This window comes from Vanrija albida (genome assembly GCF_041260175.1).
Source record: "Vanrija albida strain AlHP1 chromosome Unknown contig_3, whole genome shotgun sequence".
Classification (NCBI taxonomy): Eukaryota; Fungi; Basidiomycota; class Tremellomycetes; order Trichosporonales; family Trichosporonaceae; genus Vanrija; species Vanrija albida.
This window is the reverse complement of record NW_027191422.1, coordinates 2,646,201-2,665,637: the sequence shown is the minus strand read 5'-3', so window position 1 is coordinate 2,665,637 and position 19,437 is coordinate 2,646,201. Positions and strand designations below refer to the sequence as shown.

General features: G+C 64.8%; 9 protein-coding genes and 1 non-coding gene across 10 annotated transcripts; 4 read left to right on the top strand and 6 right to left on the bottom strand.

Annotated features, from left to right (window-relative positions):
- Positions 1–172: 172 nt before the first annotated feature.
- On the bottom strand, positions 173–1,286 carry Q8F55_004343 (uncharacterized protein; the record flags this gene model as incomplete). Its single annotated transcript, XM_069352861.1, has 4 exons — positions 173–263; positions 311–666; positions 716–1,093; positions 1,128–1,286. The coding sequence occupies 4 exons, from the start codon at positions 1,284–1,286 to the stop codon at positions 173–175; spliced, it is 984 nt and encodes a 327-aa protein (XP_069210279.1).
- A 1,539-nt stretch (positions 1,287–2,825) lies between these two features.
- Positions 2,826–3,493, top strand: Q8F55_004342 (uncharacterized protein; the record flags this gene model as incomplete). Its single annotated transcript, XM_069352860.1, has 3 exons — positions 2,826–2,833; positions 2,884–2,941; positions 2,987–3,493. 3 exons carry the CDS (start codon positions 2,826–2,828, stop codon positions 3,491–3,493), a joined length of 573 nt encoding a protein of 190 aa, XP_069210278.1.
- A 187-nt stretch (positions 3,494–3,680) lies between these two features.
- On the bottom strand, positions 3,681–4,997 carry CTK2 (RNA polymerase II C-terminal domain kinase beta subunit; the record flags this gene model as incomplete). The annotated part of the gene is made up of 5 exons (XM_069352859.1): positions 3,681–4,024; positions 4,075–4,323; positions 4,369–4,654; positions 4,705–4,786; positions 4,828–4,997. 5 exons carry the CDS (start codon positions 4,995–4,997, stop codon positions 3,681–3,683), a joined length of 1,131 nt encoding a protein of 376 aa, XP_069210277.1.
- A 141-nt stretch (positions 4,998–5,138) lies between these two features.
- Positions 5,139–5,223, top strand: Q8F55_004340. The gene has a single exon. It is a non-coding gene; the product is annotated as a tRNA-Phe (tRNA).
- A 167-nt stretch (positions 5,224–5,390) lies between these two features.
- Positions 5,391–6,282, top strand: Q8F55_004339 (uncharacterized protein; the record flags this gene model as incomplete). The annotated part of the gene is made up of 2 exons (XM_069352858.1): positions 5,391–5,841; positions 5,879–6,282. 2 exons carry the CDS (start codon positions 5,391–5,393, stop codon positions 6,280–6,282), a joined length of 855 nt encoding a protein of 284 aa, XP_069210276.1.
- Positions 6,283–6,614: 332 nt separating this feature from the next.
- Positions 6,615–8,150, bottom strand: ERG4 (C-24(28) sterol reductase; the record flags this gene model as incomplete). Its single annotated transcript, XM_069352857.1, has 1 exon — positions 6,615–8,150. One exon carries the CDS (start codon positions 8,148–8,150, stop codon positions 6,615–6,617), a length of 1,536 nt encoding a protein of 511 aa, XP_069210275.1.
- Positions 8,151–9,101: 951 nt separating this feature from the next.
- On the bottom strand, positions 9,102–10,160 carry VMA4 (V-ATPase V1 sector subunit E; the record flags this gene model as incomplete). Its single annotated transcript, XM_069352856.1, has 7 exons — positions 9,102–9,104; positions 9,151–9,210; positions 9,278–9,523; positions 9,580–9,733; positions 9,802–9,884; positions 9,919–9,999; positions 10,104–10,160. The coding sequence occupies 7 exons, from the start codon at positions 10,158–10,160 to the stop codon at positions 9,102–9,104; spliced, it is 684 nt and encodes a 227-aa protein (XP_069210274.1).
- A 314-nt stretch (positions 10,161–10,474) lies between these two features.
- On the bottom strand, positions 10,475–12,679 carry SPB4 (ATP-dependent rRNA helicase spb4; the record flags this gene model as incomplete). The annotated part of the gene is made up of 3 exons (XM_069352855.1): positions 10,475–11,644; positions 11,683–12,337; positions 12,384–12,679. The coding sequence occupies 3 exons, from the start codon at positions 12,677–12,679 to the stop codon at positions 10,475–10,477; spliced, it is 2,121 nt and encodes a 706-aa protein (XP_069210273.1).
- A 3,137-nt stretch (positions 12,680–15,816) lies between these two features.
- Q8F55_004335 (uncharacterized protein) lies at positions 15,817–16,597 on the top strand (the record flags this gene model as incomplete). Its single annotated transcript, XM_069352854.1, has 2 exons — positions 15,817–16,274; positions 16,312–16,597. The coding sequence occupies 2 exons, from the start codon at positions 15,817–15,819 to the stop codon at positions 16,595–16,597; spliced, it is 744 nt and encodes a 247-aa protein (XP_069210272.1).
- Positions 16,598–16,878: 281 nt separating this feature from the next.
- Q8F55_004334 (uncharacterized protein) lies at positions 16,879–18,586 on the bottom strand (the record flags this gene model as incomplete). The annotated part of the gene is made up of 5 exons (XM_069352853.1): positions 16,879–17,395; positions 17,448–17,993; positions 18,157–18,248; positions 18,295–18,393; positions 18,539–18,586. The coding sequence occupies 5 exons, from the start codon at positions 18,584–18,586 to the stop codon at positions 16,879–16,881; spliced, it is 1,302 nt and encodes a 433-aa protein (XP_069210271.1).
- Between the last annotated feature and the right edge of the window lie 851 nt (positions 18,587–19,437).

Genomic DNA, 19,437 nt, shown 5'->3' with positions numbered 1-19,437 from the left:
TGGTGTAGGTCGGTCTAGTGGAGTATGCAGTGTGAGGTGTGCAGAGTGTGAAGTGGCGCCAAGAGCGTGGGACGGTGGGAAGTGGAGCGTGAACAAGAGACAAGACGGTGATGGTGATCAAGAAACAGTGATGGGCGAGTGAGTGCACGGCCGCGGCCAGGGCCAGCCAGGTTCATGTGGGCATGGCGGTCGTGGTGACTACCGCCATGGCCGCCGCGAGGATCACAGCGACGACCGACACGCCGAGGGGAGCTGCGGCGTTTCTGTGCTGGTCAGCGCGGCCCCAGTGTCGCACTCGTGTCGCACTTACACGACAAGAAACTCGACGCTCTGGTCGAGGCGCGTCGCGTTGCCGACGGTACGGTTGACGACGCTGGCGTTCATCTCGCTATCCCCGTCCCACTTGTCCCCCTCGAGCCCGCGGCGCGCATTATACAGCGCAATGTGCGTCGCCTGCTGCGTGACCCCGCCGTGCTGGTTCGCGCTCGTGTACACGCGCAGCCAGTCGGCGGTAATGTTCCACGTGAGCGTGCGCGTGCGGTTCCAGCTGCCCGTGGCGTCGAGGAGCGAGCGGTAGTTCTGCGGCTGCCCAGGCAGCGGGTGGAACCAGTGCTCGGTGCCGCTGATGGCGAGGGCGTGGGCGACTGTGATGTTTGCGGGTTCCGACTGCGTGCGTCAGCACCTCCAGCTGCCGGAGAGAGGTAGCACGACTCACGATAACCACCTCGACCGTGATCGGGCCAGCCACGTCCCACTTTGCGCCGAGCTTGGGCAGGACCGCCTGCAGGCTCCACTTTGACCCGGACGCCGCGACGAGGAACGGCGCCGACAGCGCGCGATGGCCCCCGAGCTCAAGGAGCACCTGGTACCCGCCGCCTGGGCGGAACCCCGCGACCTGGGCGGGGGAGAGGGCGCCGCTCGCGAGCGGGCTGGCGCCGATGCCGATGGCGCGCGTGTCGATCACCACGGCGCCGTCGTACACGTCCCAGTCGGAGCTGCGGAGGGGGTACGACGAGCTGTTGGTGTAGGCTGAGCCTGTGCGCAGGAGCGAGAGCGTGCCGTTTGCGCGCAGGTCGGTGCCGGGCGGGATGCCCTGGGTGTTAGAGCTGGAGGCGGGGGGGGCTTACGGTGTAGGTCACGAGCTGGAGGCCGGAGGTGGCCCAGACGCTGCTCGCGTTCGGCGACGTGATGGCCAGGTCTTGGGCGCTGGTGGGGGCGGCGAAGAGTAACACGGACAAGAGGAAGAGGAGGAGCAGCGCGCGCCATGCCGCCTGGGGGAGGAGCATCGCGGCGTGTGCAGGGCGAGGTGGACGAGCGAGAGAGCGAGAGAGACGAGCAGAGATGAGCGGTGGAGCAATGGCGGTAGGTAATGACGGCGCCGATCTGGCGAGTGATTTCTCGCGCGTGCCTCGCGTCGGTCGCCGGTCGCACCTACTGCACGCGGTAATAACAAGATTCGATCGTGCCAAGGGGGTAATGTCGGCGGCTCTCAACTCATGATGCCAAGAACGCTCCCAGCCCGTGCCGCATCTGGCAGCGGCCAAGCATATGCAAGTCAAGCTCGGCGACGGCGACGGCCTCGCCAGCAACGCCATGACAACGCGCCATGCATCACGAGGCAAATGGATACATTGCAGCGCCGTCGCCGCTGATGGCTGACATCATGCCAGCCAGCCACCCTCCCCTGAGCGTGTCGCGTCTCGAGCCAGCCTCAGCGGGCGGGCCGACTAGAGCGGGTGTATGGGTCCCGGGCGGCCTGCGGCGGCAGTAACAGTACTGCCTGACCTTGGCCGAGCTCATTCACGCCGTGGCGTGATTGGTTCTGTATCAGCGCGAAGGCGGCGTGGCGCCGGACGCGTCGACGCACCAGTGGCCATGTCCGTGCGCGACGCCACGAGCGGCGGCCTGCGGCGCGCCATCTGGCCGCGCCGCCTGGAGCCTCCTCTGCCGGGCAGTTGAGGCCACTCTTGACTTTGCCGTTTGACTGACATAGCCTCGGTCGATAACCCCGACGTTGCCGAGATTGCGAGTACGACGCCGATAAGCTCTGGCGGGCTGCGTCCGGCAGGTGCTGACATGACAGGTTCGGGCGTACAAGACGCCGCTGAGGCAGGCAGGGAGGCGGGCAGAGCGCCACGGGCAAGCCTGAGCATGACGAGGTCAGCGACGCCGACTCGGAGTGCCCAGCGCAAGTGACGCTGCGGCTTGGTCCCCCCCCTCGCCTCCTCGAGGACGTCATGCACCAACCAGCACGTGCATCGCCGCCCACCGACCACATCGGCCGACTCACACCCCGTGCACGACGGACGCCGGGCGACAGCCGCAGCCTGCCGCTGCAGCGCTCCGCTCGCGCGCACCAACGCCCGGCACCCCGGGCCGTCGACGTCGCCGGCGACGTGGGCACCCCGTGCACATGCTTCGGTGGAGAGATCCTACGCATGCCGCCGGGCTCAAGCGGGCTCAAGCCCCGATGATGCTACATTGCGATGACGCCAGCCGGCGCCAGCTAGGCACGGCTTATCTGTGGCATTTGAGAGACAAGGAGGATGAGCGCAAAGACGAGGTGATGCTCCTGCGCTGCGCCCGGCGACGTCGCCACCACACACGGCGAGGGGTGGCGCCAGCATGACCGCCGCGGCCGATGATGGCGGCTCGTTGCTGCTCGCAGCTGCGTTGCTGCTTATTTCTCCGGGCGCGCTCCGCCCACCGGGGGCGGTATAAGAGGCTCGCTGTCGCTGTCGCTGCCGTCCGCTCACCCCAGACTGCCTGCTCCTCACCGCACCCACTCACCTCCTCTGCCCTACCCACCCCCACACTCGAGCACCATGGGCTTGTGAGTGGCGCGACAGTGAACTGAACGCGACGTGAACTGACACCGCCCAGCGCTGCCACCATCATGGGCCCCTCGACGGGCCTGCTGCTCATCTTCGCCTATGTCAACGTGAGTGCTGCGGTCTGGCCTCACGCCGCCCCCTGACACCCCCAGCTCTGCCTCGGCGCCGTCGTCATCTCGTGGCAGCAGGAGCAGTACAACAACTACCCGCCCGCGAGCGTCGCGCTCATGGTCTGCGGCGCCATCCAGATGATCTGGCTCACCCTCTACTGTGTCTGGCGCAAGACGTCGCTCTACAGCGCGGCCAACATGCTCTACTCCAACATCTTCTTCGGTCTCTGGGCCTTCGGCTCGGTCGTCGCCCTCACCGTCGAGCGCACGCGCCACAAGCCGCGCTACTGCCCCCCTGGCCCAGCCAAGGCCGGCGACTGCGCCGGCGCCATGCGCGGACAGATCAGCATGGGATGGTGTCTCTTCGGCTGGACCCTCTTCCACACCCTCTTCCTCTTCCTCCACGTCAAGGCCGCGCGCAACCCCTGGTCCACGCCCCTCGGCAAGATCCCCCTGCCAGAGTCGGACCCGTCGCTCAAGAACGACACCGAGGCCGCCCCCGCGTCCCCCGGCCACTATGAGAAGACGCGCGCTACTAGCCGCAATTGAGTGACGGGCACACGTTTCAGCAGTATAATCTGTAGCCCAGTCAATGCATGCATGCGGGTGAGAGGCGGCTGCAGGAAATTGTGGGACAATGTCGACGGAGATGCCGCCGGCATGCGTCGCCACACCGTGTGAGGCGGCGCGAAATGGCGCATCACTCGCGTTTCGCGCCACCTCCGCGCGATTTTACCTACGCAGGGCTGTACCACACAAACCGCACGGTAATGTCATTCCGTCCCATGCCCTCGGCGTCGGCGTCGGCAGCGTCGTCCTCGAGCTCCTCCCAGGACGGGGCGGCCCCGGGACGCCGCTCGCGCAGGTGGATCTTGAGCTCGGTCAGCGACTGGACCGTCCACGGTCGGGGCAGCTTGAACGCCGTGTTGGTGGTTGGGGCGGCGGCTGGGGCCGAAATCCCCGGTGATGGCGCCTGCTCTCTTGGAGAAACGGGCGACGGCGAGAAGATCTGCAGCGACGGGTCGTTGGCCGGCGTCGACAGAATCGTGATGTACAGGTCGAGAATGGCGTGGGCCACCTCTGTGGGGGGTGTGAGTGGGAGTGTGCCTATACACGGATCGTCAACTCACCATCAACATCGCCCACGCTGACCGAGTAGTCCTTCTCCCACGGCCCCTCAGACCCAAGCAACGCGATAACGCGTTTCCCCTCGGGGTCGTCCACCTTGCCCTCGTGGGGCTTGGTCGTGCCGCTTGACAGGAGCGCAGACGCGTACATTGATCCCAGGGCAATCGCGTGTGGTGGGTATGACAGCGGCGCCGGTGTGCGGTGAGCGTCGACCGCGACGCGCCATGCGGACTGCACAGCCTCCTTGCCCACTGCCGAGTCAGCTTGAGGCCACACCTTCCAGAAGCTCGACTCACGCCCAAACGTCTTGCCAAACTTGACCACGAGGGGGAACGGAACGGCGACACCAAACGAGAAGCACACAGTCTCAAGCACCAGCCGCTCAATGTTGAGGACGCGTCTCCGCTCGTGCTCAAGCATCTGCGTGTCGACTGCCGTCATGTCGACGTGTCCTCCCCCTGCGCCGCCCTTGCGGACCAGATGTGGGAATCGGAGCGCGTACGACGCGAGAATGATATCCCGGGGCTTTTTGAGCGTGTCGTGAAGTTTGGACGCGACGTAGAGGGTTGTGAGGGCTACTTCCTGCGGGAGTCAGCGGCTCGGCGATGAGTGGTCCACTGCGAGCAACTCACGACGTAGTGAAAGTCGGCGTAGGGAAAGAAGAGGTGGAAGCGGAGATACAGTGTCTGTGCCGTTGCTATTGTCCTCCGTGGGCTGAGAGCCGAGTCAGCACGCGTCCCCCCCTGCCGACTCACAAGCCGCATCGCATGCCGACGGCGTCGATGAGCGCGCACGCCTGCTGCCTGGCCCGCTCCTCGCGCGAGACGCTCAGCTTGCCGCGCTGCTTGGCCGAGAGGCGCTCGACCTCGGCCGGGTGAAAGTATGGTCTGTAGCGCTTGATGGTTGATGTCGATGCCTCGGTCATGGCTGTCATGGGGGTGGTGGTGTTTGGCAAGATTGTCGAGACAACAGAAGGCCTTGAAGTGGAGGAGGGCGATGGCTTGGCCACGTGACACGGATGCGCTTAAGTACGACCAGATTTGTCTTGTTTCGAGGATTCTTAACGGGAGACATAGCTCAGCTGGGAGAGCGAGCGACTGAAGTTCAGTTATCATATCGCTAGGTCGGGTGTTCGATCCACCCTGGCTCCAACTAGGAATTCTCTTTTGTTACCTCAGCCAACTTTTTGTCTGGTCCGCCCACTGACGTCGCTCGACTTGCATCACACGTGACGTCGTTGGCCGCCGCGGGCTCGGCACAGATCGTCCTCGATCCGACCGCCATCGCCGCTCCGCTCACTTGCACTCTAGCCCACGAAATGCGCGCCAACAACGCAAGACAGCTCGCGACGCGGGCCCGGCCAGCGCTGTGCGGCGCGCCGTGCTGTGCCTCGAGCTCGCGGCTCACACTCGCGCCGCCACTCGCGCCCGCCGCACCGTCCGCACCGCGCCGCCTCTCGCTGCTCGCGCACCGCCCTCCAGGCGGCTTCTTCACGCCGCCCCCGCCCCAACCAGGCAGCACCCCCCCGAGCCTAGAGGACGAGGTCGACGACCGCGAGTGGGAGATGCGCGTCGCGCGCGGCATGCTGCACCTGCGCGAGACGCTGCCGCTGCTGTTCGACCCGGCCGCGCGCGACCGCGACGACCTGTTCCCGCCCGACGTCTACTCGAAGAACGTGACCCTCAAGCTGCCGGCACCGCTGCCGTTCAAGGTGTCGAGCCTGCACGGGTACACTGTGGCGTTTGGGATCGCGCGCAACGGCATGCAGGGTGGGTGCTGGTGTCGTGGCTGACGACTGACGAGCAGCCCTCCACACAGACCTCAAGACGTCGCTCGAGCGCATGTCCGTCTCGCCCGTCGTGCCCTCTTCGGCCCACCCCGCCCCGGCTGCTCGCCAGCGCCAGATCCGCATCCTCCTCACGATCCACGGCCGCCCGCGCCTCCCGCCCCACCACCAGGCGACGTGGCACACGTCGTCGCTCTACTCGTTCTCGCCGTACTCCGGCCTCATTGCCCACCACGAGGTCGAGACGATCCGCCCCCTGCCAGGCGAGGGCGTTGCTGAGTGGCTGCGCCAGTCGCTCTTTGGCTTTGCGCCCCGCAAGCCTGAGCTCGTCGAAGAGCCGGTCGTGTACCCCCGTGCCAGCGCGTCCGGGGGTGAGTGTGGCGGCGCCGACGGCATGGTGCGCAGTGCGAGGCGCGACGAGTAGGTGATGAGGACGACGAGTCTCCAGGAAGTCCTCAAAATCATGGCCGAGTACAGCGGCGCCACATGTTGTCATTCATCTCTCCATCCCATTGTACTGCATCACCGCTCATGGATCCGAGTCGTGTTCAATGCGTCGGTCGTGTAATGCGTGCATTTGATATAGCTACAGCTATAGATGGGTAGTAGGGTAGGGGGGCGGAGGAGGCAGCCTTGGCCGGCCACTGGCCTGGGGGCGGGTGGCGCCTCGCTGCACGCCCGAGGATCGACGCTTCGCCACACTGGCTGGGCTCGCTCTACACGTGCAGCAGCTCCGCACATGTGCTACGCACATGCTTAGTAGACGTAGGGGATAAACCTCCACTTGACCACCTTGCAGTAGGCGACCCAGTCCTCGCCGTACTTGCGCTCGCACTTCTCAAAGTCGCGGCCGCAGCGGTGCGTGAGCACGGCAAGGAAGAAGATGGGGTAGAAGAGGGTGATGGGGGTGTTGAATCCGGCAGTGAGGCCCCAGGTGAGCGCCTGGAACCAGTCGGCCGTGTAGTTGATCTTGCGGGCGTACTGCCACCAGCCCGAGATGAGGAGCTTGTTGCCGTGCTTTGTCTGGATAAACTCGGGGTCCTTGACCTCGGCCCAGGGGAGCTGGGGGAAGGCCTTGCGGGGCTTGTACTCGCCCTGCTGCTGCATCTTGAAGGCCGACTTCTGGCTCATCGACGTGTCAAAGATGTAGTAGCACGTGAGGAGCGTGACAAACATGAGCACGTTGCCCCACCACGGGAAGCGGTACTTGTCGGGGCTGGCGCGCGTCATGTAGATGGTCGGGTAGCAGTAGGTGAAGGGGACGCCGGCCATGTTCCAGAAAATGAGCATCCAGCCAAACTTCTCGTGGAACATGTCCCAGGTCTGGGGGATCATCTGCTCGCCCTTGGCGCACGCGTTCATGTAGAGACCCGTGGCGAGGAGCATGTGGAACATGTTGTAGGTGAGGTAGCCGAGGTCCTCGTACTGCTTGACGACGCCCGAGAGCGAGATGAGGAAGAGGAGGACCCAGGGCACGCGGACCTCTGCGAACATCTTGAGGTCGATGGGGCCGAGGCGGGGGTTGAGCGAGACGCCCATAAAGTGGTCGTAGACAAGCACGCCCGACATGCGGAGCGGCTTGCCGCCGTAGTGGGCGGTGCGGCCGAGGATGTCAATCGTCGCCGAGACGGTGAACGAGGTGATGATGGCGACCGTCATGATGGGGCCGTAGTTCTCGATAATCCACGGCAGGCGGTAGATGCCGGTGACGTGGAGGACGAAGGCGAGGACGAGGGTGCAGTACCACGAGGCGAGGGCGTTGCACTTGTAGAGCAGCGTCTCGTAGCCGAGCGAGGGGACGGGGAGGCCCCACTGCATCATGCCGGGGAGGACCCAGGCAAAGGTGAGCTGGATGGCCGTGAGGCCGAGGTAGGTGGCCCAGGCAAACTTTGTGGGGTAGGCGCCCTCGTAGCAGTGGGCCCACATGCGCTCGAAGAAGGGGCCAATGTCGGCCACGCTCTTGGGGTGGACGAGCGCGCCGTCATAGTACCACAGGCAGATCCACAGGTAGTACATGAGGATGGGGAAGCCGACCATCATGGCCGTGACGCCGACGGGCCCGCCAAACTCGTAGCTCTCGTGCTGGTCGAGCTTCTTGTCCATCTGCTGGCCGTAGGCGGTCGGGATGGCGCCGTAGCGCACGGCGCGCGACTTGCCCTCGGATTCGGTGGCGGCGGCGGCGGCCGCGCCGTTGCCATTGCCGTTCGAGTGGCCGTTGCTGCTGCCGTTGGCCTTGCCGTTGCCGTTGGCCTCGACCTTGCGCGCGCGCAGGTTGCTCGCGGGTCCAGACATGGTGAAAGTGGTGAGAGGGCGACAAACAAGAGACAACAAGAGGGAAGAGGAAAACGACAAGGGTTTATGCATGTGGGCCGTCGCTGGGGCCGTCGCTGGGGCCGCCGTGCTGCGTCGCGGTACGCGTCGCCTCAGGGGCTGGCTGGGCCATGTTTGCGGAGATGGACATGCCACCGCCGTGCACGCCGCCAAAAATATGGTACGATGGCGGGCCAGCGGCCAGGTGCCACCTGAAAAAGTGTCCGCGTGTCACGTGCGTGACCTCAGACGCATGAGTCATTTGGCCGTGCAGGCGCTGGGCAGGGCTAGGGAGGTGCAAGATGGATGCCGATGCACGGCGAGACGCCGAGGCTGATGCAGGTGGGACGAGGAGGGGGCAGGGGCACGCCGGCGACCTGGGCTGGGCTGGACAAAGCGGAGATGGACGAGGGGCCGTGTGGCGCCCAGTGCCGCCGCTGGTGTGGGTGCTCACCACCAGCGCGAGCGACACCCGGCAACCACTCTGCATCCTCTCGGCCTCTCTTGGCGCCTTTTCTGCTATTGGGCAGCAGGCAAGGTCGCCGGTGAGCCACCTCATGGGCTCGCCAACGCATCATGCCGCCCAACTCGCTCTCGCCCACGGCCGCGGTGCCGGTCGTGCCGGCGCGTGCACGGGCCGGCATGCCACTCTGAGCTCTGGGCCTGTTGTGAATTGTGCCTCTGCCGCGTCGCGTGGGGGGGTGGAGGTGGGGGAGTGCTTCGCCGGTCTCAGTGAAGTCCACTGGCACACCTGCGCTCCGCTGCAAGATCCTCCCACTACCGTACGCCCGCCCGCCCACCCAAGTCAACATGTCAGTCCCGAACCCAACGTGGTCAGTCGCCCCGCCCCCACCCACACCTTACATCCTATCCTTTCATCTGAGCTGCAAAGCTATTCAGTGCATCTAACAGACCGGGCTAACAACGGTTTACTTACTACAGCGTGGTCAGCCTGCTCTCGCACACCCGCACCACAACTCACAGTGTAGAACTTGCGGTTGGGGTTCTTGCCGAAGAGGTCCTCACGGAGCTCGGGCAGCATCTGCGCGTGTCAGTGGCGGCCAGGCAAGCTCCAAGGGCCACGCCCTGTGGCCCGTCCCACAACCCACCTTCTCCTCGAGAAGCTTCAGACGCTCGGCGAGCGTGTTGTCCACCTTGATCCTGCCGGCGAGCGTCGAGCCAATGATGCCACCGGCCGAGTCGTCAGAGATCGTCTCCTCGAACGTGAGCGTCGACTCGCGGCCCGCAAGGTCCTTGTACTGCTTGAGCGCGCCCTTGGACGCCTTGGCCACGAGCGCCTTGTCCTTGGGGCGGTGGGCGATCGTGACGTCGGTCGCGAGGAGGAGGAGGAGAACCTGGGGGGTTAGTGGTGCCTTGACAAGCTGGGTGATCTGTCCGTGCCTTCACCCACCTCGAGGATAAGAAGCTCAACGGCCGCGGGGTAGTCCTTGCCATCGGCGAGCGCCTTGACCTTGTTGCTCGCCTTCTCGAACAGCTCCTGGAGGTGCTCGTCGCGCTTGCGGAGGACCTCGAGGCGCGACTGGTTGAGCGCGGTGGACTGGGCGCTGGTAGATGGGTTAGGGCTATACTCTCGGGCCGCAGGTTCCAGCGCCAGGGCCAATGGCACACTCACATCTTCCATCCAACCTCGGCCTGCTTGCGCTTCTTCTCGTACAGCGCATCTATTGCGAGCGACTCCTGGCGGACGATCTTGGCCTGCCGGTCAGTTGCGGCGCGGCCACGAGCCCACCTTCTCAATGGCAAACTCCTCGTCGGCCTTGACCTGGATCTCGCGGGCCTTCTCACGCGCCTCCTGGGAGATGAACGCGACCTGGCGGGGTGAGCTGTGCCCCAGACGGCGGGTGGATGGGGCGAACGTGCCGCGATAGCTATCGGCGCACGGCGATCCACCCCGCAAGCACCACGCCCACGCACCATCTTGTTCATCTCGGACTGGATCTCCGAGTCATCGAGGGCGCCGCTGCGAGACATGGTGGGCTGTGCTTGATTGGTGTTTGGTCGAGGGTGACTGACCGATAGACGCTGAGATGGGCCGCGGTTGTCGTCGATGAGCACGGCGGTGGATGTGAGCGTCACTGGTCGACTGGCGGCGGCGAACAGGGGCGGTGGGTTTAAACACCACCCCCACTTTAATCACGTGCTCCAAGTCGTCGATCACTATCTTGGCTAGCCACCAGTGGCACTACAGTACTGCAGGTGGATGCACGACGCACGATGCACAATGCATGGGTAGTATACAATGCAAGGTATAGTATTACAGCGCTGTCCCAGCTACGCACCAACCCCTAGTCCAGGCCGTCAAACATGCCCACAGTCTCCCGCTTGATCGACGACTTGGCCTTGCGCGCCGCACGTTCAGAATTCACCTCGCGCCGCAGCGCACGGTAGTCCTCGCCCATGTCGTCATCGCTGTCGTCGCTGTCCTCCTTCTTGGCCTTGGCCTTTTTGGCCCGCAGAACCGGTGCGTCCTCGGCAGTGGCTTCCCCAGTCGCCTGCTTGCGCTCCCACTCGGCCTGCTTCTTCTTGTCCTTCTTGTCGTGGCGCTCGTCTCGTCGCGCCTTGCGGTCCTTCTGGTTGGACCATGCCTCGCGAATCCCGGCCTCGATCTTGCGCTTCTTGCGGCGCGCCTCGTCCTCGGCGCCGGCCTCCTCGCGCTTCTTCTTCTTCTCCGCGAGCGCCACGATACGTGCCGCCTCGCGCTGTTTCGAGGCGTATGCGAACGTGTCCCAGTCGACCTCGGCGTCAGTCCACGGGACGGGAGGCTTGTAGTCGTCGTCCTCGGCGACCTCGCCCGCGGCGCGCTTCGCCTCGGCCTTCTCAATCCGCTTCCGCCACGTGCGCACCTCGGGCATGGTGGGGATGCGAAGTAATCCAAAGCTTGTGGCCAGGGCAGCGTAGTCGATGTCGGCCGGCCGGAAGATGAAGCTTGCCTCGTGCTTGGTGTACGCCTGGACACTGGACACGAGGGCCTTGGCGCCGCGGTCGGCGAGGTCACGGTCGGTGAGGACAACATCGCGAATCGTCTTGAGCAGGTCAAGGGCGTCGGCGTCGACCGGTGGCTCAGGGACCGCCTCGGCGTCGCCCAGCTCGGCGGTGATGTACGCCTGGGGGACGAGGGGGATCTTGCGGACTCTCAAGAACTCGACATATTGCTCCTCTCGTCCGCGGGCGAGCAGCACTACAGCACGACCAGAGCGCCCAGCACGAGCAGTACGGCCCACGCGATGGCTGAAGGTCTTGGGGTCGGTCGGAGGGTCGTACTGGATAACCGTGTCGATGTCGTTGAAGTCGACACCGCGTGCCGCGACGTCGGTACACAGCAGCACTGCCGGCGACAGATGCGACGACGCGTGCGATGTGAATGACGAGAGGGATGCCTCGCGTGCGCGGGGAGGAAGGTCTCCGTGCAGCGAGGCAAAGTGGAAGTTTGAAAGTGCGGGGAGCTTGGACAAGATCTGGTGGGTCAGCTCCGTGTCCTGCACTCGATACCCACCCTGTAGAAGTAGTCGACGGCCGCACCGGTCGAGAAGTAGATGATCATCTTTGCCGACTCGTGCTCGGTCGACTCCCTGCGGAGCACACGCACGAGCTGGAGCGTCTTCTCAGCCATCCCGCAGACCAAGAAGCGGTTCTGCAGCGCCATGGGGACACGGCGCTCGCCCTTGTCGTTGCCCTCGCCGGCCATGCGCTTGTCCTTGAGGTTGACGACAATGCGCACGGGGTTGCGCAGCCCGATGCCGACCAGGTCCTCGACCGCGTCCGTCATGGTCGCGCTGAAGAGGTGCGTCCGGCGCTGCTTGGGCAGGTGGCGCATGATGCGCTCGACGTCGCGCCGGTGGTCCGGCGCCGAAAGCAGGCGGTCAGCCTCGTCGAGGACGAGCGCGTCGATGTTGCCGACGCGCACGACGCTCATGCCGCGCGGAGAGAGGAGGAACGACGCCAGCCGGCCCGGCGTGCCGACGATAATGTTCGCGCTCGTCGCCAGCAAGGCCGCGTACGGGTCCGCCGTGCCAGACGTGACGAGCAGAGGGAGCGGGTACTCGCCCAGCTGGGGCGGCGCCTCCTCCCCGTCGACCGGCGAGGGCGGCGGCGGGACCAGCGTCGAAAGGAACATGGTGAACACTTCGTGGATCTGCGCCGCGAGCTCCCTGCGAACGTCAGCTTGGCTGCGCCTCTTCATCGCGCGGGACGCACCTAGTCGGCGCAATCACGATCGCGGCCACCTCGCCCTTCTTGAACTTGTGCTCTGACCGGACGATGCGCTCAAGCACCGGAACGACAAACGCCAGCGTCTTGCCCGAGCCCGTGACGGCCTCGACAACGCAGTCCTGGTTCTTGAGCGCGCGCGGGATCGTGCCGGCCTGCACCGGCGTCATGTTCGTGAAGCCCTGCGCCGTGATCACGTCGGCGATCCATGGTGTCAAAGGCGGTGTGAGCGAGGCCCAGGTGCTTCCGAAGGCGGGCGCGCCGGATGCTGGGCGCGGCGGCATGGTGCGTGTGTGAGATGGAGCAATGTGAGGTTGTAGGTGGCTACTTAGGTGGCCAACTGTCAAAATATCAGTCCTTGTACGAGCGGACCCAAAATTTCCGCGGTGCCCCGCCTCCACCACGCCATGACATTCTCGTTGTGATCGCTCAAGCTCGCCGACATGCCTGCGAGGCTGGCACAGAACCATTTTGTGCATCATGTGGATACAGAACAAACTCTATGCCCATGGGTTATCATCCGGATTCGACCACTTGGTGTAGGAAGGTACTCTAAAGGACGAGGCGCGGAAGGTTGGAGCCTCTTCGTCCGCCGATTTGGGGAATGCCGTCGAGTGCGCGCCCCAGTTGGCGGTCGAGTTGGAGGCAGTCGACGTGCCGGATACATTCTGGGAGCGACGCGATGGCTCATTCGGCTGGGAGATCGGCTTTGACGAGGAGGAGGTGGCCTTGGGTTGCGGCGGCTCGCTGACTGGGGATGGGGGGCGAGGCGGTGTCGATGCTGGTGCTGGTGCCGGTGCCGGTGCTGGTGCTGGGGCTGGCTCAAGGACTCTGGCAGGCTCACGCAGCTGCTCAACCGACGAACGCGACGGTGGGTTGGAGCCGCTCTGGCGAGATCGAGCCGGGTCCACGAGCCGCGCGTTGCTTCCCTGGCGAGACCGCGTCGCCGACGTCGCGCTGCTACCCTGTCGTGACCGTGACGGCGTGAAGCTATCAGCAACCAGAGCCTTGGCGCGTTGGCTACGGCGCCGCTCGCGCTCTCCCAGGTTCTCCTCCTCAATGACATCCTCGGTGATCAGGTCGACAGCATCGATGCGCTCAGGCTCGGGCTCAGGCTCGGGCGTGTCCTCGAGTACGAAGCGCGTCGGCACGACTGATGACGGAGGTGGGGCACGCGGTGCCGCTGAGGCTGGCGCAAGCCTCTTCTTCGTCCACCGCAGCGTCGTGTCCTCAGCACCGCCGGTGTGCCATGCGTTGGGGTTCTCGTTCTCGCCGTCAAACGCAGCGTCGTCGACTTCAGCGGGCGCAGGGCCTGGGGTGCCGGTTGCGGTGTCGGCCCAGGCGCCATACACACCGTTGCGCGTAGTACCCTTACCACGGCCCTTGTTATTGGCACTGCGGCGCACGGGCTGGCTGGGACCTTGCTGTGTGTGAGGATCCGAGGATCGGCGGGCGACGCGCCCAGACAAGAAGCCCTCCTCCTCGGCCCAGCGGCGGCGCTGCTCCTGCTCCTTGCTGACGTCGACGTTGGGGAAACCAGCATAGCCGATCCTCCTGGCGCGGGCGTACAGAGCATCCTCGCCTTCGCTGACCGAGTCAAAGTCGAGGCTCGCCGCGTCTGAGAGATCCGAGTCGCTCGACGAATCATACGCCCCGGGGCTCGTCCGGCCTTGGTCCACTGCGCCATACGTCTTCGGGATGAGGGAAGCGCGCTCAGAACCATTGCCCGAACGGCGGACGGAGCCGTCCTGCCCTGGAGCGTTGACGACTCCTGGTGCGTTGATCCAGTACTTTGCCTTGCCGCCCTTAGAGTACCGCAGGCCTGCACGGATTCGCTTCATGCGGCCGTCGTCGTGGTGGATACCTCCATCGGCGGCTTCGTACGCCTTGTACGATACGCCCCGAGCACGGAACGTGTACTTGATGTCTTCCCACACGTCTTTCACGCCGAAGGCGTCCCTGAATGCGTACCAGAAAGGAAGGCGCGCGGCGTGCTTGAGCGTGGGGTCAATGTAGTCTGATGCCTGGAAGGCGTATTGCTGCGATGTCAGCTACCTGCACACCTGCGTCAGCTCACATGTGCAATGGCAAAGCCCGGCATCTCGAGGCAGATCAGCGAGTCGACAATCGCAAGCGACATGTGCTCTGGGTCCGTGTACGGGCCGACCTTTGTGATGGCACCGACCGACACGAGGAACGAGATGAGGACGCCCTGCCAGAAGGAGAAGAAGAGGATGCCCTTGATGCACAGGAATTTGGCTGTCGTCATGAGCACGGTGGCCAAGAAGCGGCACTCACGGATCGGTCTGAACGGTTTGAGGTCCTTGTTGACGGCGACCCAGAACATGGCCAGGCAGTAGAGACTGAGACTGATGCTGATGTTGTAGGCGATTGTGACCCAGGTGTAGCCCGAGGACAGCTTGAAGTCGCCCTCATGGTATGTGTTTGTCGCCTTCATAACTGCCGTCGCGACGACGAGGAGCGGCTTGATCTGGACATATTCTACGCGTCAGCCCTCCCTCCTCCCCTCCAACACCCACGCAGCACACCGCGCTTGAGGTTGAGCAGCGTCCAGGGGTCGCTGGGGTCCATGGGCCGGAGGAAGATGGACACTGGGAACGGGTGGGGGATGGGGGGGCGCCCGCGCAGGCGGAGCAGAAGGTCGCGCTCGCCGCCGAGGTACGTGATGAGCAGCTGGAGGAAGGCGTAGATGACGAATGCCTGGGGTCAGGGGTGCCGCCTGTGGCCGCAACTCACCTCGTACAGGTCGCGCACGGCGTCGATGAAGAAGGCCGCGTTGAGCGAGTAGAGCGCGATGAGCGACGAGATGGCGTAGAGCGGTACCCTGCCGTCAGCGCTGCCAGGCTCGCCACCTACATGACCATGATGCGGACGACGTTGCGCTGGAGCTGGGGCATGCGGTAGTTTTTGAGCTGGAGCGCGATCGACATGATGCTGACGGCCGTGGCTGGGGGTCAGCGCAGCACACGGCAGCCGCGACTCACCGACGAGCGTGCACAGCCCGCAGATGAACAGGAGCCAGTGGGGCAGGTGGTCGCCCGCGCCGCCGCCGGGCGCGGTGTCGGCAATCGTCGCCGCCGGTGGCGAGGCGAGCGTGCGCGGCATGGTGCTCGCTGGTTGCGATGCGGTCGCGCGTCGCGTCGTCGAGTACGCTGTCGCCCCCCTCTGCGGTGTGGTGCCGAGGGAGGGTCAAGTAGCTGGGGGAGGGTAGGAGTCGTGTCGAGAGCGCAGTCGTCGTCGCGGGCAATGGGCAAATGTCGAATCTGCACGCCGCCGTCATCGTCCAGTGTTGGGTCTTTGTCGCATTGCGGGGCCCAAGCAGCCAGCAGCCATCACAACCACAACTGCCACGGCTGCATCTCACGCTCCATCACTCTTCCCACTCGCCCACCAACCAGCAATGTCCGCATACGACCCAGACAAGCACTTCAGCCTCACGCACATCGTGTACGCGTCGGCCGACCCGCTCGGCGTGCCGCTCGCGCTGCTGTCCCTCAGCCCGATCTTCCTCTTCGTCGCGTACTTTGCCCTCGTCGTCTTTGGCCGGCGGCTCAGCCTGCTCCTCCTCGCGGCTGGCAGCGTGGCCAACGAGGCGCTCTCGCTCGTCCTCAAGCGCGCAGTCCGCTCCCCCCGCCCGTTCCCCGACATCCTCCACGTCGGCGACGGGTACGGCATGCCCAGCAGCCACTCGCAGGCCGGCGCGTTCGTCGTCGCCTGGGCCGTCGGCTACGCCCTCTCCCTGCGCTCGAGGTATACCCGCGCCGCGGGGAGCCCCCGCGTCGCACTCGTAAGGAAGGTCAGGACCGGCATCTACCTCTTCGGCGTGGTCGCCTGGTCCGCGACGGTCGGGTACTCGAGGTGAGCTGCATTTCCGTTCACGCAGCTCACACTACAGGTATGCCCTCCGCTACCACTCGATCCCGCAGGTGCTCGCCGGGTACGCTGTTGGCCTCGCGTTTGGCGCGGTGTGGTACGCTGCTACAGAACACATCCCGCGCACCCGCCCCAAGTCGGTGTTTGGCCGCGTCCGCGGGCTCATCGAGTGGCTCTGGGTCGGCGTCGGCGGCATTGGCGGCTGGCAGCTCGGCGGGGCTGAGGGCGGATGGGGTGAGGGATGGGTGTTTGGCGCTGGCCCCGGCCCTGTACAGAGCAACGGCAGTGCGAGCAAGAAGGCGGAGTAGGAGGCAGGCAACGCCGACGAGGAGGGAGAAGGACAACGACGGGGGGGATCCTGTCCTAGCTGGCCTGTCAGCCAGCTCGGCCAGCTCCCATAGACACTAGACAACGATGCATATGGACCGACCGCGGTCAACGCTACAATGGGATCGATAGAACAACGAGAAGAGAAGAGAAAGAGCCCGGGTCCGGATGAAAAAGGTACAATGAGAGTGCAGGGAGAGATGTGCGCGTGCGCAGGTGGCTATGACTGTGGAGATTGTGCTGGCTGCACGAGCGGGAACCGTCAGGCGGTTACTCCCACAGGTGCAGTAGTCGTGTCAAGTCGTGGTGGTGAGCCGTGTGTCGACTCGGGGGGTTGTGAGCCGCGGGTGGATCCCTCATCCACCGTTGGCTTGTCGTGGTCGTCGCCATGCTCGTCGCCGTCGCCGTCAACATCGCTGGTGGTCGACCCCGAAGGGAACGGCACCGCCGCCGCCGCTGCCTGCTCCTTCGCCTTGAGTGTGTCCGCCTTGAGTGTCTCGGCCTGCGACAGCGCGTCGGTGCTCTTCGCCGGGCTCGACAAGATCGGGTCGCGCTCGTCGATCACACTGAGTTCTCTCTTTGCGCGTCCATTCGACGACTCGTCCCAAAGGCCACGCTCGCCGACGGCGGCCACAACTGACGTCTGGGCCTGGGCCAATGTCGAAAACCCGGCGATTTTCGACGGAGAGGCGTTGCGCGGGGTCGAAGATGACGAGCTGGGGTGCGAGATTCTCGTCAGGTTGGGCGTCGGCGGAGTGGCGCCCGTGTCGAGGCCCAGTCTGTGCGATCGTCAGTACCCCAGCCAATCTATCCCCTGATGCCCGCACTCACGGAGAAAGCACACTAAAGATCTGCCCCTCCTCCTTGGGCGGGCCGTACGCGTCAAAGGGGTCGGGAATGCTCATGACGAGCGGTTCGAGGATCGGGTCGCTCGCCTTGCCGGCAATCTTCTCGTAGAAGTCGAGCTGGGAGCGGATCACGAACGCGACTTTGCCGAGCACCGTGTCCCACGCCTCCTCCTCCGACTCGAGCACCTCCTCGTGGTAGTTGAGCTTGATGGCGTCCAGCTCATCGACCTGGCGCTGGAGGTCGGCCAGCGCCTGCCTGAATTGGTTGAGGTCCCGCTTGCGCCTGCGCCCAATCTTCATGTTCTCTGCTTCGGTGCGCCGGATCTTGTCGCTCTGCTGGTGCAGCGCCTTCTCGTACGCGGCGAGTCGGTCGGCGGTAATCAGCTTGTAGTTGTCGAGAGCTTCGAGCAGGGGGATCTCAAACTGGCGATAGACGGTGTCGGCGAGGATCTGCTCGTGGTTCGAGATAAGGAACTGGAGTCCGGCGCCGCCTGCTAGAGCGGCGTTGGCACCCCGGCAACCCTTGATCCTGGGCACGTTAGTAGTGCGTCGGGGTTGTCGTTCGCCGCCCACCGCCCACCCCGAGAGCCCTCAAGGGCGGCTCCCAGCCTCCCAGCGGCGCATCTCCGGCTTCCCCCGGCACCCGCCCCATCACCTCGTCGCAAGTCGTCGCCCGCTGCGGCGTCACTCACCTCGAGCACGCCTCCATGGCACTCGCAAACGCGGCCGTCGCGCCCGACATGGCGAGCAGGGCATTGCGATACGCTTTGGCCGCAGCCATGAGCTGTGGCGTGAGTCACCGGCCGTCTCTGATACGACTGGGCACGTACGTCTTCGAAACAGGCAATGGACGCGCGCAGGTCTTTGCGCGAGATGAGTGTATGAGAGTCGGCGAGGTTGACCTTTGACCCTGTGGTCGTGGTCGAGAACTGGGGGGGTTAGTGACTGGACGAGGACGCGTGGTGGTCTGGTCGGTCGCGTTGCCGCGCAGCAGCCGTAGTTGCGCTGGCGTCCGAGCGCGGCGACGGCATGTTTGTCTTGTCGGCCGACAACGAACGTGGACAGTACACTCACTGTGGGGCTTGGTGGCCGTGGCCAGCCTAGACTGGACGCGCTCTGCATCGAGTCGTGTCTTACGCGGCTGATGGATGTTGGCATTGCAAAGTCGAGTCGCGTGCTGGTGTGCGCGCGTGTTTATGTCGATGAATGTCGGATCTTTGGAGAGAGAGAGTCTTGTGCTCAAGGCGTTCACTGGCGCAAGCAGCGGCGGACGGGCGGCGGCTGGCTGCGGCGGCGTCGGACTGTCCATCGGCATTCCTTGTTGTGTACGTCGCTGCAAGGCTCGTCGCCATGTTTCAGCCAAGTGGTGTGGGGTAATAGGCACGCAGTCGTTAGGCCCGCACCCGGTCCCCCGCCCATTACAGCACGTGGCCGCCCGTAAACCGCCCCCCCTCCTTACCCCAAGCGGAGATCACCCCCTCTCCGCCCCTCGCTCGCCCCCCTCCCTCCCCTCTCCCTCGGCATAAAAGATGGCGCGTTGGCATCTTTTACAAGCTGAACAAAATCCACGGGTGAGTTTGGCATGATATGCTGGCGCGCAGCAGCCAGCATCATACCCCCCTCGTGCATCGCTAACGCCTCGCGCAGAGACATAAAAGTTCGATTCCCTCCCACTCTCGATGTTGGGTCTCGCGTTCCCGTCTCCAAGACCTAAACGGAGGGTCCCCTCGCAGGGGCTCTGGTCTGCCCAGCGATAGCCAAGCTGTGCGCGCTTCTTTTAGCCCGGTCACGCACGCCCCGAAGTGCCCGTTCCGCAAGGTTCTGCGGCGCGAAGACGGGCGGTGTGCCGGTGCTGGGGGTGTTGGCGACCGACATTTGTAGAGCGCCGCGTGTGCGCTGCGGGCTTGCCCGCGGTGCGGCGTCGGCGCTGTATGTGCTGCTGTTGTATACTGGTCGATGTGCCGATGGATGTG